Source organism: Geotrypetes seraphini, chromosome 5, assembly GCF_902459505.1.
Source record: "Geotrypetes seraphini chromosome 5, aGeoSer1.1, whole genome shotgun sequence".
Taxonomy (NCBI): Eukaryota; Metazoa; Chordata; class Amphibia; order Gymnophiona; family Dermophiidae; genus Geotrypetes; species Geotrypetes seraphini.
The window spans coordinates 96,587,360-96,602,910 of record NC_047088.1 but is presented as its reverse complement, the minus strand read 5'-3'; the positions used below and the strand labels follow the sequence as shown (position 1 = coordinate 96,602,910).

Below are 15,551 nucleotides of genomic sequence, written 5' to 3'. Positions count from 1 at the left end.
ACCCGTCCCCGTGAGGAATCCCTCCGTCCCCACCCATCCCCGCGAGGAATCCCACCCGTCCCCGTGAGGAATCCCCTCCGTCCCCGCCCATCCCTATAAACTTCAGAAATAGTTATTTCATTTAATTATGCTACTGAATTAAAGGCTCTGGTAGAAATCCATTTACAAATAAGCAAAAAGACTTTATTAATTTGAAAATATTAATTGGGAAGAATACATACTTTGTAAATGGGTTTCTACCAGAGCCTCTAATGTTTATAAATTTTTATCAACACAACTAATATACTACTTTATCCTGAAGCAAAAAAAAAAAGAAATAGAATTATTTTCCTACCTTTGTTGCCTGGTTTCTGTTTTCCTCATGTTCTCATTCAATTCCTTCCATCCATTGTCTCTCTTCCTTCTGCATCTTCCATTTGCTCTGTTACTGTGCCTCTCCCTTTCTTCCCCCTTCCAAATTGGTCTGGCACCCATCTTCTTCTCTCCGCTCCCCCCATAGTCTGGCATCTGTCTTCTTCCCTGCCAGCGTCTTCTCCCCCCTCTGCTTCCCCATGTCCTTTCAGCGTCCTTCTCCCTCTCTGTCTTCCCCATGGCCTTTCAGCGTCCTTCTCCACCACCCCCCGTCTTCCCCATGTCCTTTCAGCATCCTTCTCCACCCCTTTGTCTTCCCCATGTCCTTTCAACATCCTTCTCCACCCCTTTGTCTTCCTCATGTGCTTTCAGCATCCTTCTCCCCCCTCTGTCTTCCACAAGTGCTTTCAGAGTCCTTCCCCCCGCCCTTCCCATGGCCTTTCAGCGTCCTTCTCCACCACCCCCCGTCTTCCCCATGTCCTTTCAGCATCCTTCTCCACCCCTTTGTCTTCCCCATGTCCTTTCAACATCCTTCTCCACCCCTTTGTCTTCCCCATGTGCTTTCAGCGTCCTTCTCCCTCCTCTGTCTTCAAGTGCTTTCAGAGTCCTTCCCCCCCCCCGCCCGTCTTCCCCATGGCCTTTCAGCGTCCTTCTCCACCCCTTTGTCTTAAGTGCTTTCAGCGTCCTTCTCCCCCCTCCTTCTCTACCGCCCCGGGTGCAGCACAGCCGGCCAGGTCCCCTTACTTTTGTAGCACTTCCCCGACCGACTGACAACAGCCCCAGTCCGACAAACCTCCCTGCCCTTAACCGTGAATCTAAATTACCTTCTTACAGCTGCTGTAAGAAGGTAATTTAGATTCGCGGCTACAGGGTCCCAGTTACCTCATTCAACAGTCCTCCTTCCAGCTGGGCTGCTCCTTTCTGCTTTCAGCCGTATTTGTTTGCAGGGAGGCACTGCTGGCAGCAGCTCTTGCATGCTGCATGTGGCTGACTTGGAAGCAGCCCAGCTGGAATGAGGACTGTTGAGTGAGGTAACTGGGATCCCCGGCTCTGACATCGGAAGGAAGCCTTTTGGGTTGGCTTCGGCAGAGGAGGGCAGGAAGGAGGCTTGTTTATAAACCGGATCCCAGATGGCGGCAGCAGCGAACACATTAGGTGCGAGGGTGGGGGACTGTTCTAGGGAAGGAGGTTGGCGGCTGGATTCAAAAGGGGAAGGGGCTGCTGAGATAGAGGGGTGGGAAGCGAGGTAAATTGCGGCAGATCCTTTACTGCGGGGCAGTGAATGGCTTTGTCCCCACGACAAGCAGTTGATTTTTTTTTTCACGTTCCGGCAGGTTACCCGTGACTAGCCACGAGTAGCAGTCACCGTGTCATTCTCTAGAACTGGGTTCAATTCCCACTGCAGCTTTTTGTGACTCAGGGCAAACTCCAAGTTTATTTATATTTGATATACTGCTTATTGGAGTACTTCTAAGTGATTTCCGTATGTTAAAAAATGGAAATAATAGTAGCAGAGAAAGAGAATTAGCAGGGATGAAAAGGGGAATGGTATTGTGAGGGTGAGAGGATCCTGGGGTGGTGGTGCCCCTCCCCTGCCCTTTTCTCTGCTCACAACCTCCACATGTTCCTTCCCTGCTCCCTCCTTCCGCATATGCACCACTTCCCTTCTCCTGTACCTCTGCAACGTTCCTGGTGCGAGCAGCAACCCTCAACATGCTGTCGTGCCAGTGTCTGCTCTTCCTCTGATGTCACTTCCTAGACACAGGTCCAGGAAGTGACATTGGAGGAAGAGCCAATAATGGCGCAACAGCAGGTTAGGGGTTGTTGCTCACACCAGGAACATTAGAGGTACGGGGGAAGGGAAGCAATGTACACGCGGAGAGGAGGACAGGTGCCTGCGCACTCACCAAGACAGTGCCTGGGGCAGACCCCCCCCCTTACTACACCACTGGAAATGGGTAAAAAAGAGAAAATGGTAGAGTGGACTACAGTTCTCTATAGGGAAGTGGGATGGGCACCAAGCGGTATTCTATAATCTTTGTGCATAACTTGCTTAGTGTACTAATGAAAGGGAGGGCATGGGCAGTCCCCCAATTGCAGATGTTATAAAACATTTACACTGCCACTAGACGCATGCAAGTACACCTGCCATAGACATGGCGTAAGTGTTTCACCTAAATGTAGATGTGTAAATGCCGACTTAAGCTAGTATTCTATAATGGATTCTGGGCACCCAGATCCCGTTACAGAATTCACACTTCGCATTTTGGCACCTAAACTTTGGTGTACTTTTTGTAGAATTGTCCATGTAGTGTAAATGGATATCTGTGCACAACCACTTACATGTCAAACTTAAATAAAGTATTCTATAAACCTATATGTACAAACCTTAGACGTGCACGTACCCTGCCAATGCACCTCCCCCTGTGCACCCCCCCTTAGCATTTATGTGACTTATTTATTTACTTAATGGGATGTATTAATGGCCTTTTTCAAGAAGAGATTCATCCAAAGTGGTTTACAATACACTGAATTGTAATCGGGTATTCTTTAAGTATTTTTCCTATCTGTACCGGCTTGCTCACAGTCTTGACTATGGTACCTGGGGCAGTGGAGGGATTAAGTGACTTGCCCAGAGTCACAAGGAGCAGGCTGGGATCAAACTTGAAACTGCAGGGTGCTGAGGCAGCAATTCTACCCACTGGTCCACACCTCCAAACTTGTGTGTTCACATGATAGAATATTGCCGAGCACATGCCTAGCGCAGACACAGGTGAAAGTTAAATTCACATTTGCAAGTGCTAGTATTCTACAATCTTAGTACCCAAATGGCATTTATATTTAGGCATTAAGATGTTAGAATTATGGGGGTTAGTGTCAGCCACTAATTTCTTTGGTTCAGAATATATTTTTCCTTTTGTCAAGGAGCTCACAATATTTACAGGCAGGACACTGTTAGTGGGGGCCCCCCTAAATCAAGGGTCCAACAAGATGGTCTTTGTTTACCTGTCTGGAAGCAACTAAAATTCTCAAAGGAAGCTTCTGGCAGGAAAGCTATCAAGTGCTACAAAGTCATCTTCTTGAACAATTAATCATTCCAGTAGAGGGTTTCAATGGATCAGAACAGGTTGCAGATATACAGGATTCAAAAAGAAATTGCTGAAAGATCTGGTGTAGCTTGACTTTATATTTCTGCTTCCAGGTAAGGGCTGTTATAGGCCACAGCTACATGCTGACGCAAGATGAGGAACTATGGGAGAAGGAGCTGCCTCCGAACGTAGAAGCCCTGTTGAGCTCGGATAAGGATCCCCTGGCTGATCGCTCAGATCGATCCCAGACACACCGAGAGAGAATAGTCCGTAATAAGACCCGTGCTATCTGCTTCCGAGTTCCCCATAATGCTGCTGTGCAGGTTTACGACTACCGGGAGAAGAAAGCCAGGTAAATACTTTATTCTCTGTCCCTTTTTATCCCATTCTTTTGGCTTGCTGCCTTTACCTCTTGTGTTATTTCCTCCTCCATTTTGTCCTTTTTCTTGAACATCATTTATTTTGGCCAGGCAAATTGCTCTCATTTATATGAGCTTTCATCTAAGGGACTCATCTTTTACTGTATTTCAGTATCACAGAATTTAATAAGAAACAAGAAACTACCGAGGGGTTTTCTTTCTAGGCCAGGGGTCGGCAACCTTTTTAAAGCAAAGAGCCATTTTATCATAAATGTTTGACCGAAGATTTATAAAGAATCACAATGAGTAGAGAAGGGTGTTTGAGATATTCCAGGTCTCTTACTCTCTTCCCTCCCCAAGGTCTGTTGTTTCTCCTCTTTCTCCCCTCCATCCCCTCGCAGGTCTCTGAACCTCTCATCTGTGCCCCAACCCTTTGATCTCCCTCCAATCCCACTGTTCCCAATCCGCCCCCGGCCTGCCTAGGTACCGGGTCCAGTGGTGGTGTATTCAGGTTAGCAGCATGGCCCTCTTGTGGCAGCTTAACTCCACATTGCCACCACCTGCCCCTCCACGCCACCATTTGTAGAGTTAGGCCCCCACGGGGGTCTTTGTGGCAGGAGCATGGCCCACTTGTGCCTGCCTTCTAAAATGGTTGCCTTGACCTTTTGTGGCTGCTTGTGACATTTCTTGTAGTACCACAAGCTGCCACAAGAGATCACAGCAGCCATTTTAGGAGGCAGGAGCGAGAAGGCTGCTCTTCTGCCATGAAGACTCTGCTGGACTACTAGATACTTCGGTAGGTCTGGGAACCTATCTAACATAGGAGAAGAGCCGCAGGTTGCTGACCCCTGCTCTAGGCAGTAAAATTCCCCCTTGCCTAGGCTTTATACACCTTAGGTCTGTGAAAAAGTGGCTGCGGACCTTCTCATAATACTGACGTCACAACAACCCAATTGCTGTATATAATATAGGTTTATTAGCAATAGACAAAAATCAGCTTTCATGAAACAACAAAGTACAGCACATTGAGCCAATGGATAGCATACAGAGTGGCCACCTTCTGTTTATGGATCCATCCTCAAGTCTAAGGCAGCCGGTATGCTACTTAAATACTTTAGTTCAGTAGCCTAAAGTATCACCTAGTTACAGATTACTTACTCACTTTCTATTGGGTTGACACATCTATCATATCTATTGATTGTATAGTCTGCATATTTATCTCGGAGCCCTATTGAAGCATGATATCACCCATTGTCAAATCTGACCTTTCTATTTCCCTGACAAATTTATTTTGGTTTGTCTTCTTGAAAAGTCCCAAAATATCCAGTCAGCAGATAACCAATGTTGTAATAGTCAGCAGATGCTTGCCAGTTTTGGGGGGCAAAAAGAACTTCTCATAAAAAGACTTGTTGTTTATGCTGACAGGGAGACATATGATTGTTCAGAAACTTGAATTCATAAGCACAGTGTCTTTCTTAAAAATATATAAGGAGATATAAGGAGAATAAAATTTTAATGGATTCATGGAAAACATTGAGATATATTAGCAATTTAACACCTATTCCAATTAATAAGTCAACTAATCAATCCTTATGGATAAATTCCAAGATTAAAATTGGCGGATATCAAGTCTTATGGAAGAACTGGATTATTGTGGGTATTCGAACTCTGAAAGATGTTATTTCAGATGGTAAACTGCTTGAATTTTCACAATTGCAACATAGATTTGGTCTTAATAAATCACAAAGTTTTAAGTGGTTGCAGTTGAAGCAGGCTATTCAGGTGAGGTTCCCTGAATGGAAGTATCTTAATAATCAATATAGTCTGGAGTTCCTATGCTTCCAAGCAGACTTCCTAGGACATCAAGCCGCATTGTGGTATAAATTGTTATCTGGATACTTGAATAAAAAACCAAAATGTGGTCTTAGAGACATTTGGAGCATTGAGATTAAGCAGCAGATTTTTGCATCTCAGTGGCCACAAATTTGGTCTTGGAGAATGAGATGTACAGTCTATGAGGCAAACTTGTTTTTTTTTTTGTTGCATAGAGCGTTTTGGACCCCTGTTCGTTTACAAAAGTTAGATAGCTTTAAATCTAATAGATGCTGGCACTGTAATCTGGAACCAGGGACATTGGATCATTTACTTTATTACTGTCCCTGTATTAAGTTATTTTGGAATTCAATTTGGACTCAAGTAAATTTTCTATTGGAAAACCATGTTGCGCTTTCTTATGATACGGTTTTATTTGGAATGGTTATGAGAAAAAAGAGTCAAATATCATCACACAACAATAAACTTTTATTAATTATGACAGGGGTTGCCATTCAACATATTACCAATAACTAGAAAAATTACAAAAATCTTAATTACACATTCTGGTGGAATTTGTTATGTCATATTTTTAAGATGGAAAGAGCATTAGCGTTGCAAAAAGGGAATTATAATAACTTTGTAAAGATTTGGGGGCCATTGGAAAAGTATTGTAATGAATAGGCATCATTTTTCTTCCTTTTTTAGATTTATTGTATGCACACTCAGGGGGGAGGGAGGATTTAGGGAGGAAATTTTATGGGTGGGTAGGGTTTATATCATTAATGGTCTATTAGATTTTATGTGTTAGATTTTAAAGTGCTATATTGGAATCATTTTATGATATATTTATGTGCACTTGTTTGATTTTAAAATGAATAAAGAATTGGGAAAAAAAATATATATAACTTTTGGGGTCTCATAGGGGTCTTCACCTTCACTTTCATGAAGGTCTTACTCCTGATTCTTCCTCAGTCTGGCAAGTAAGTGTCATTGATGTATAGTGAGAGTCACCTTCTAGGGGTAATCAAGCCCAAATGTTCTGCATGCTAGCTCATAGCTCTTCTGTTTAGAGTTGCCATACTAGGCACTTTTCTCCCTTCCTTCTATCACTTTTCCCAGCCTCTCTTACTATGTTTTCCTTTTCCCTTCAGGGTGGTCTTTGGCCCCGAGCTGGTGGTTCTTGGACCTGACGAGCAGTTCACAGTGATTAGTCTCTCCGGGGAGAAGCCAAAACGCTCCAATATCATCAAATCCATCTGCCTTCTGCTGGGACCAGACTTCTGTACAGATATTATCAATATTGAGACTGCAGACCATGCCAGATTACAGATCCAGCTCTCCTACAACTGGTGAGGGTAATGCAAAGGAGGCATCTGTTCACACTCTGATAGCCACCCACCTGTCCTGTGACGTGTCCTTTGTGATGTACATCTATCTGTAGTGCCTGGCACCCCCCCCCCCCTCCAATCCATCTAGTTATATCAGCTGCCCTTCACTTCTGTAACCACCACTGTGAAACACTTTATTTCTTTCTAATTTATTGAAATGTATTATTATAACACAGGTAAAGTAAATAACAGATGAATAAGTAGCACAATTTACAAAACCCACATCATACCCTTTTAGTTCACATTGAGCAAATATCTGCGTGAAACACTTTTTTAATGTTTCCCCTGAAGCCCTTGGAGTGACCTTGTTGAGACTGCCTGTAAGCCCTAACGCTATTGAAACAGTGTAGATTCAGGTTCAATAGGTATTTTTGTACCCCTGAAGAGCTCCCAATCTGAATTTGTACCCGAAACAATGGACTTGTACAAAATTATAAGGAGCTGGAATTTGAACCGGGTTCCCCAGGTTCTCAGCCGGCTGGTCTAACCATTAGGCTGCTTTCCACTCTGTGTAGGATGCCACCTGAGAGGACGCTTCAGGAGTGGATTTAAGCATTTTTTTAGATTACATTACTCATGTTTCCAATTCCTAAGTTAAGACTTTACTTGATTATCAGCGGTCTGTAGTTGTCTGCCCCAGAGAGCTTACTGCCTAGAGAGTTAATTTACTAACCTGCACTAATGTGCAGCTATCTCCTGTTGCACAGCATAGCCGGTCAGTGCCAAAATTCATTGGCTGACCAGCTGAGTCTAGCAGCGAGATAGACCCATCTAAAAAGCAAATCTATCTTTGGCTGCTGTGACTTAGCCAGCCAGTCAGTCAATGAATATTGGCACTGATCAGCCATGTCAATTGTGGCTGAACTTAGCCTGAATATTCAATGCTGGTGACAGGATATAGCCCCAGCACTGAATTTTCAGGTTCAGTGCTGACTGCGGGAGGTAGCTGGGCTGTCTCCCACTGTTTGAATATCCGGCTCAATGTGGCTAATTTACTAGCTAATGCGCAATAATGCAAGTTCTGTGCCTTTCCTGCCTGTTTAAACTATGCTAAATATTGACCTCCCATGATGTTTTGTACTAATTCTTTTTTTCCTTTCCCCATTATATGTCTCTCTTATCAGGCACTTTGACATTAAGGATAAGAATGACCCTCTAGAGGCTGCTAAGCTCTTCAGTGTGCCAGACTTCGTGGGAGATGCCTGCAAGGCTATTGCTTCCCGCATCCGTGGGGCTGTGGCTTCGGTGCAGTTCGATGACTTCCATAAGGTAACTTGAGGCCAGGAAAAACTAGACCTTTCCCATCCCTCTGCCTCCCAAATTAAAGTGACTGGGACATGTAAATTCATTCTCTCTGCAGAACTCAAGCCGCATCATCTGCTCTGCTGTCTTTGGTTTTGATGAGGCTGCCAAGATCCGCAATTCCTTACGCTTCCCACAGAACAACCTGGTGGTGACCAGTGTAGATATCCAGTCGGTGGAGCCTGTGGACCAGCGTACCCGGGATGCACTGCAGAAGAGCGTGCAGCTGGCTATCGAGATTACCACCAACTCTCAGGAGGCTACTGCCCGGTGAGAGGTGGCACGATTGGGGGACGGGGCAAAACATTCCACACCCTGTAGGGTATTTTTTGCCAGTCACTTCTAGTAAGAAGTCTGCTGCAACTTTCTCATCATATGATGTTTTGTCAGTCACACATTATCTAAAAGGAAAGGTCATAGCTGTTTCACTTTTTAGGAATTTTGGGAGACGCATCTTTGAACAGAGGGTTGTGCTTGGTTTGGCATGTGTTAGTGTGTCACAGGAAAGAGACATTTCAGCTTAAAAGCTTAAAATCCTTTTTTTTTTTTGATTGCATATTGATTTTCTTACAGATGGAGTCATGCATCTGGAGTTTCTGTCTGTATTGCTTGTAGATATCTACTTTAAAAATTTGACCAGTAGATATCATTTGCACCTGCTTATTAGTAGGTGCAAATATCCACTGTGACTTTCCTTCTGACCTCTTTCTGCCCTGACTCCATTCCTCTTTTAAAACCTGGAAACTTGTTTATCCAAAGGGGGGGAGGTCATTTTAGTAGGGATTTTCCCATGGGTAAACAGCTATTCATTCGTAGAAAAAGGTTTGAAAATTGCTCTTTTATATTTTAAACATTAGAATGCACTATTCCTTTATCCCTTATGAACTACATAGCCTTGGTCATAATAGTAATGATTCCCAAGCTGTTAGATCCCTTGCAACCCATTCCAGTCTGGGTACAACCCAAAGATTGCGAATGATCTGAACTAGGTTTATTTGGAGGGCCAAGGCTCTGAGAATTAGTTTCTATAAATTGATTCAAGAAAGATGTAAGGGGGGATAAGGGGTTCCCAATATTAGAGCATATAACGTAGCAGTTCTTCTGTGATAGATCCATGAAAGTTAAACCGGTTAAGCGAAGTTCACTCCAGGAGGATAGATGGGCCATCCATTTCAATTTCTAAATTTTTTACACCAGCAGGAGGGGAGCCAGGGGGATCTTCCCAATAAATTCAACTTTTTGTGGCCTTCCCATATTGCATCATAGGCCTCTCCCTTTATCTCTTTGGTGGGAAACTCTAAATTACACCCAGGGATGGGATATACTTTTCTAGATGGTGTGCACTAAAGGGCAGCCATTTCTTGAGTCACATAATGGATGATGAATTCAATAGCTTTAAATTGGGAGAAAGATGATAATTGATTAAGTAGGACCTTCATGAGACTGGCGTTGGCACAAGCCAGACATTATTGGACATCTTTGAAAAAACAGTACACCGAATCCTAGAAGTATTGTTCATGGGATATAAAAATTAAACCTAAGCACAATAAACTTTCAATACTGTATAATCTGATCAGATCTGAATTGATAGCAGAGGGAATGGACAAACTCCAGGATCAATTTACTATCCAACAGTTCTTAGATATGTTTGACAACTTTTTAATATGATGACTTCTACAGATATGCAGGAGACATAGTTTAAATTGTTACACAGAACATTTATTAATAGGGCCCAGAAAGCAAAATAGGCTTATTGTTTATTGAAAGTTTCTCAGAGTGGTTTACATGAACTTCTGTAAAGGTGTTGCAATCAAGAGTTGGTGTCTTCTGAGATGGTTCAACACAGACACAATACAATACAGATGACCAGTGGACTACTGTAAATGCAAACAACTCAGGAGCATGTTTGTCCACTCCTTTTTAGAATGTGTGAATATGCAAAATTATCTATCACTAATAAAACCCTAAGTGTGATCTCTGCCTCCGTGATCCGTAGCTTTGTGGCAGAGTAGGCAGAGATATGGTAGTAGCGGTGCGTGCGCAGATGGCGTTTTTAAGCGCTTTCCTACACTTTCTACAGCTGAGCCAGCGGCAGTTTCTGTGCGCCAGTTGCCCTTTGCACTCTAAACAAAAAAAAGGTACTTGGGAGAAGGGCCATGATTAAAGGGCAGTCAGGGGGCACGGAGATAGACAGACAGTCAGAAATAAAGACACACACACACACACACACAGAAAGACAGGTAGGTGGGAGAAGGGGCACAAGAAACAGACAGACAGTGGCCAAGGAGAGAGATAGCAGACAGATAGCGGCCAAGGAGAGAGAGAGAGAGACAGAAAAAAAGACAGACAGATACATCTATTCTAGTGAGAGGGTACTTTAAAGCAGAGGCAGTTGCACAGGTTGGATGTCTGCAGAGTTCTTTGCTCTTATGTGAAAAGGACTCGGGAGTTCATACAGTCAAATCATCTTTAGTCTCCTGACAGGCAGTCGTAAGGGGGAAGGTGCTTCTAAAGCTTCAATCATGCACTGGATCAAAAAGACTATTGCTTCAGCATACCACCTTCAGAAGATTTTCTCAAAACTCATTCCACGCGGGGTCAGGCGGCTTCCTGGGCTGAATCCTCTCTTGTGTCCCTGGTGGATATCTGCAAGGCTGCAGTTTGGTCTTCTTTGCATTATTTTGTACGTTGCTTCCGAGTGGACATTTAGGTGCATCGAGATGCTGTTTTTTTGGTGAGTGTGTTTATGTAGTGGCCCTTCGGGGTCCCACCCGTGATGGGTACTGCTTTGGTACATCCTATACATCTGTGCCAGTCTGGAGGAACAATAAAGAAGGAGAAATTATCTTACCTGCTAATTTTCTTTTTTTTAATCCCTCCAGACTGGCACAGAACACACACCGTGTTTTGTGTTTGTTGATGTGGAGTCGTTTTTTTTTTTTTTCTCTGGAATGCAGCCTTGTGCTTTTTGTTAGCATTGGTTGCCTGTTCCAATCCTTCTCCAACAGTTGTGCTTTGTTTTGCACTGTTAACTGTAAAACAAACAAACAAAAAGTAATAAAATTTAATATAGACAAAGCTTTTAGTTTTGAGTTCCTGTTTGGCTATTCATCAAAGACTAATTCTATGAGGGACCTCACAGCCCACTTGTACTGTTAGAATTCAATGTGTTCTCAGAATCTACCTTCTGGCAGAAGAGCATAAACCCATCCGTCTGTGCCAGTCTGGAGGGACTAAAAAGAAAATTAGCAGGTAAGACCTAATTTATCCTATGTGATTTAAGTGGAGGGGCTTTCCAATTCTTTGTACTTGATGCTTTCTATTTACTGCTTCATCCTTGCTGCTGGGAGAACAGAAACGAAGAAATGTGAGCTATTTTGCCTGCATTAATCAGGATCTTCTGAAACAGCTGATTGCAAAATGCATCAGGACCCGAGACCCATTTGTACTTATTCACACGTTTACATGCAGCTAAGTTTGGAATTTTTTTTACTTTTTGATGTGGTGAATTGACTTTTTGTCGTTTCATTTAAATATATTAAGTAATTTGATAAAAAGCATTTTATATACTCACTGTTGTGCAATGATTGAGAACTTGAGCCGTTTTCAAAGCTGGGCTTTCTAGTTCACTGACAGGGTGTTTTTACCTTGTAACGGTTCTCTGAGCACAATATAAGTGCGATTTAGTAAATGTTGTAAATATTTTGATATATGCCCAGAGTGTATCCTTTTGTAGATAACCATTATGTCACATATAATCTCAGATTTTAATTCCATAATTCCATCTCAGCATTTGGCTGGCATTTACTATCTGTTTATTGCATTTTCAACCAAAAAAGTAATAATAAAAAAAAACAGAATGGAGCTATTCCACCTCAAGAGCTTCTCTGTCAAATATTTTTAAAGGGGAAGATGTAGCTCTCCTACATGGGAATTTGTCAAACACATCCTGTAAAGAGGAGCGTTAAAACTGTTTTAGATCTCTTTTCTTTTAGGGGAGTGGAAGATAATAATAATGATAACAGTTTATATACCACAGGACCGTGAAGTTCTATGCGGTTTACAATGATTTAAAAAGTAACAGATTGAGTAGTACTAACAGAGTTCAGGTTTAGCGGTCAGTTATTGTGGTGAAAAATTGTACAGTGCAGCTACCTAAGTATTTTAGGAACAAATATTTGTAGTCTTGTGCTTATGCTTTTTGACAACTATTTGAATTGCCTTTAATGGAAGGTTGACTATTTCTCCCTCCACATTCTCAGACATGAAGCACAACGCCTTGAGCAGGAGGCTCGAGGTCGGTTGGAGCGGCAAAAGATCACAGATCAAGCTGAGGCAGAGAGAGCCAGGAAGGAGCTGCTAGAACTAGAGGCACTGAGGTATCTAGATGAAAATTTCTGTTTCACTGCACAGCACTAACTTAAGAATTGTTGCTGCATAGCAATAAGTTCATTTGTGTTTTATCACACCTGTTATCGGACACTACTGAAATTGTGAGATAATTTACTGTATTTGTTTGAGCTCATTGGTGGAAAGAAAATAAGTAACATCCTGTCTTGTGCAGTGACTTAATGATAATCTGCTTTCCTTGCTCTGCTCACAGTACTGTAGTGGAGAGCACAGGCGCAGCCAAGGCAGAGGCACAGGCAAAGGCTGAAGCGGCCTCAATTGAGGGTGAGGGGGCTGTGCAGCAGGCCAAACTGAAGGCTGAAGCACTGGAAATTGAGACGGTAAGAGAGGAAGGAGATACTTGTTACAACCACATTGTGATGTCGTCGGACATAGACATATGGTTAAATTATAGGCCAACTGCCCTGTCTTTTTAAAATTTTATACAAATTGGCATTTATTCTATTTCTCTTTCCCTTGCCCCCGCAGACAGCAGAGCTGGAACGGCTGAAGAAAGCACGTGAGCTGGAGCTGCAGTATGTCAACCAGCAAAATAAACTTGAAGTGGAGAAAGCTCAAGCGCTGGCTGTCATTGAGGTGAAGAAGTTCCAGCAGGTGATAGAGGCCATTGGGCCACAGACCATCCGGGACATCGCACTGGCAGGGCCTGAGTTGCAGGTGTGCTATAGCAGATGGGCTGGGGTGGGCCTGGGATGACACTTGTTAGTGACATGCTGCCTGCACTGGTTTACCTGTTGCTGTTATGGCTTCTCTTTCTCTTTTCACAGGTGAAGCTACTTCAGGGTCTGGGGCTACACTCCACTCTCATTACAGATGGCTCAACACCAATCAACCTCTTCGGTGCTGCCAGTGGACTCCTAGGGGTCCTGCCCAAAATCCTCCCAGGGGAACAGGATAAGCAGGAGTGAAGAAAAGGGGGTTCATAGTCCCAAAGAAGATAGGGGTAGAGGGAAATACAACCAATGTCCTAGTAAGATCTGAAGGGGAGCAGGAAGACCCTTATTCACCCCAACCCCAAAATCTCTTCCTCTCCAATAGATCCTGGATTAATTTTTGCACTTTTTCTATCTTGGGTAGTAAGACCTTCCTTTTACCTCTAAAGATTCAATTGTGCTAGAAGCTTTAGATCCTGCTAAGAAACCAAAAATATATGTCTTGAGTGAAAAGGAAGTATGGCTCATGTAATCAAAACTTTAAAGCATTAGATACATACGAAGGCGTACAGCTGCATTCTAGTGCTATCATGTCCCCACCCTCCATATTTTATTTAAAAGGAAGATTAATATAGGATGCATGTGATGCGCATTCTAGGTTTACATCTAGAAGATTTATAGATCTGCCTGCTAGTGGTAAGCAGGAGAGAGTTTTTTTTATCTATCAAGGACAATAGTGCCCCCAGCTGGATAGAATCCTCTGACAAACCCCTTAGAGGGGAAAAGGAGAGTCTGGGAAACTTACTAGTTTAAATGGATAAATAAGTAGCAGGGCTTCTTTGATCAGGTGGGTAGGAGGGACCTTCACCTCTCCCTACACTACCAATGGATAACTAGAAAAGGGGGGAGAAGCTGCTATGACTGTGGAACTGTGTTAGTTTGTCTTCTGCACCATGCCTTAAAGAAGGAAATAAAATTTCATATTATGGTAACTGAGGTGAGCATCTGCTTGATAATTCTTTGAGAAGGTTTATGGGAGGGATGGGTAGGCAGTGCAAAGAAGCTGTGTCTATTTATTCTTTGTTCCTTCGTTCTTGGTAGCTTGGTTCCCCTGTTAAACACAAGAAGAGCCTTTTGGTTGTACAACCGGAGATGGCAGCTAATAAAACCTCTTAAGAGATGAAGTTTAGGGATTGAAAATGAAAATTACAACTATCTGTTTTTGTCATGTGATTAAATACATCTTTCCTTATCCTACTAGACTAGTTTTGCATATGATGGAGACAGAGAACACAGCTTTGCAGTGAAATCACTATTGCTCTGTATTCTCTCTCCAGTAGATGGTCAGAAGAGCTATGGCAGCATTGGTTGGTTGCCCATCTTCCATCACTGAACCTTAGTATGTTTGCATGTGTAGTACTCTGTAGCTGGTTATGTGCACAGGAGACAGGCCAGAAGGACACTAACAGGTAAAAGGAGAGTAAATAGTACCAATAGATATTCCCCCTTTACCAGTATATGTATTCAGGGTTCTGGAATACTGATCCCCTGAGCTATATGCACAGAAGTAGCCAGCCGCTTAGAGAAATTCTCTCCCAGCTCTTACAAAACTATTAACCAGAAAGAGACAAACTGTTTCTCCCTACTCCTTTCCTCTTCTGACTCCAACTGCCTCTGCTCTCTGTACACTGTTTATCAAGGTGAAAAAAATTCTAACTTTTTCAAAAGAGCCAATAGTAGCTCTCTGCTCATGGCATGTGTGCATGATAGCTTCACTGTTGCTATGACATCAGAGGCCTGCCTGCTGAATCTCTGCACTTAGATAGATTCAGTGAACAGATTAATCCTCTCTCCTCATACATGATTTTGTTTCTGTGTTCTTATCTGTCTTGCCAGCAGCAATAAAGCTTAACAATAAAAATAAGACAAAACCACAAGAACATTATTATTTGACCCCCAGGAAAGAGACTCAGGAGTACTGGTCGACAAGTTAATGAAGCCATCTGCTCAATGTGTGGCGGCGGTGAAAAGGGCGAACAGAATGCTAGGAATGATTAAGAAGGGGATCACGAACAGATCGGAGAAGGGTCATCATGCCGCTTTACCGGGCCATGGTGCAACACCCCCCCCCCCTACCTGGAATATTGCATCCAGCACTGGTCACCGTACTTAAATAAGGACACA

At 43.0% G+C, this 15,551-nt stretch overlaps 1 protein-coding gene across 2 annotated transcripts in view; it reads left to right on the top strand.

Annotated features, from left to right (window-relative positions):
* The window catches only part of MVP (major vault protein), a 55,931-nt gene extending 41,568 nt beyond the window's left edge, over nucleotides 1-14,363 (top strand). For both annotated transcript variants that reach the window (XM_033945737.1, XM_033945736.1), the window contains exons 10-17: nucleotides 3,554-3,792; nucleotides 6,766-6,963; nucleotides 8,127-8,271; nucleotides 8,363-8,574; nucleotides 12,567-12,683; nucleotides 12,908-13,034; nucleotides 13,183-13,371; nucleotides 13,482-14,363. In XM_033945737.1, coding sequence (XP_033801628.1) covers nucleotides 3,554-3,792; nucleotides 6,766-6,963; nucleotides 8,127-8,271; nucleotides 8,363-8,574; nucleotides 12,567-12,683; nucleotides 12,908-13,034; nucleotides 13,183-13,371; nucleotides 13,482-13,622 — 1,368 coding nt within the window. In that variant the 3' untranslated portion in view covers nucleotides 13,623-14,363. The remainder of the gene's footprint in view (nucleotides 1-3,553; nucleotides 3,793-6,765; nucleotides 6,964-8,126; nucleotides 8,272-8,362; nucleotides 8,575-12,566; nucleotides 12,684-12,907; nucleotides 13,035-13,182; nucleotides 13,372-13,481) is intronic.
* Nucleotides 14,364-15,551: the final 1,188 nt, after the last annotated feature.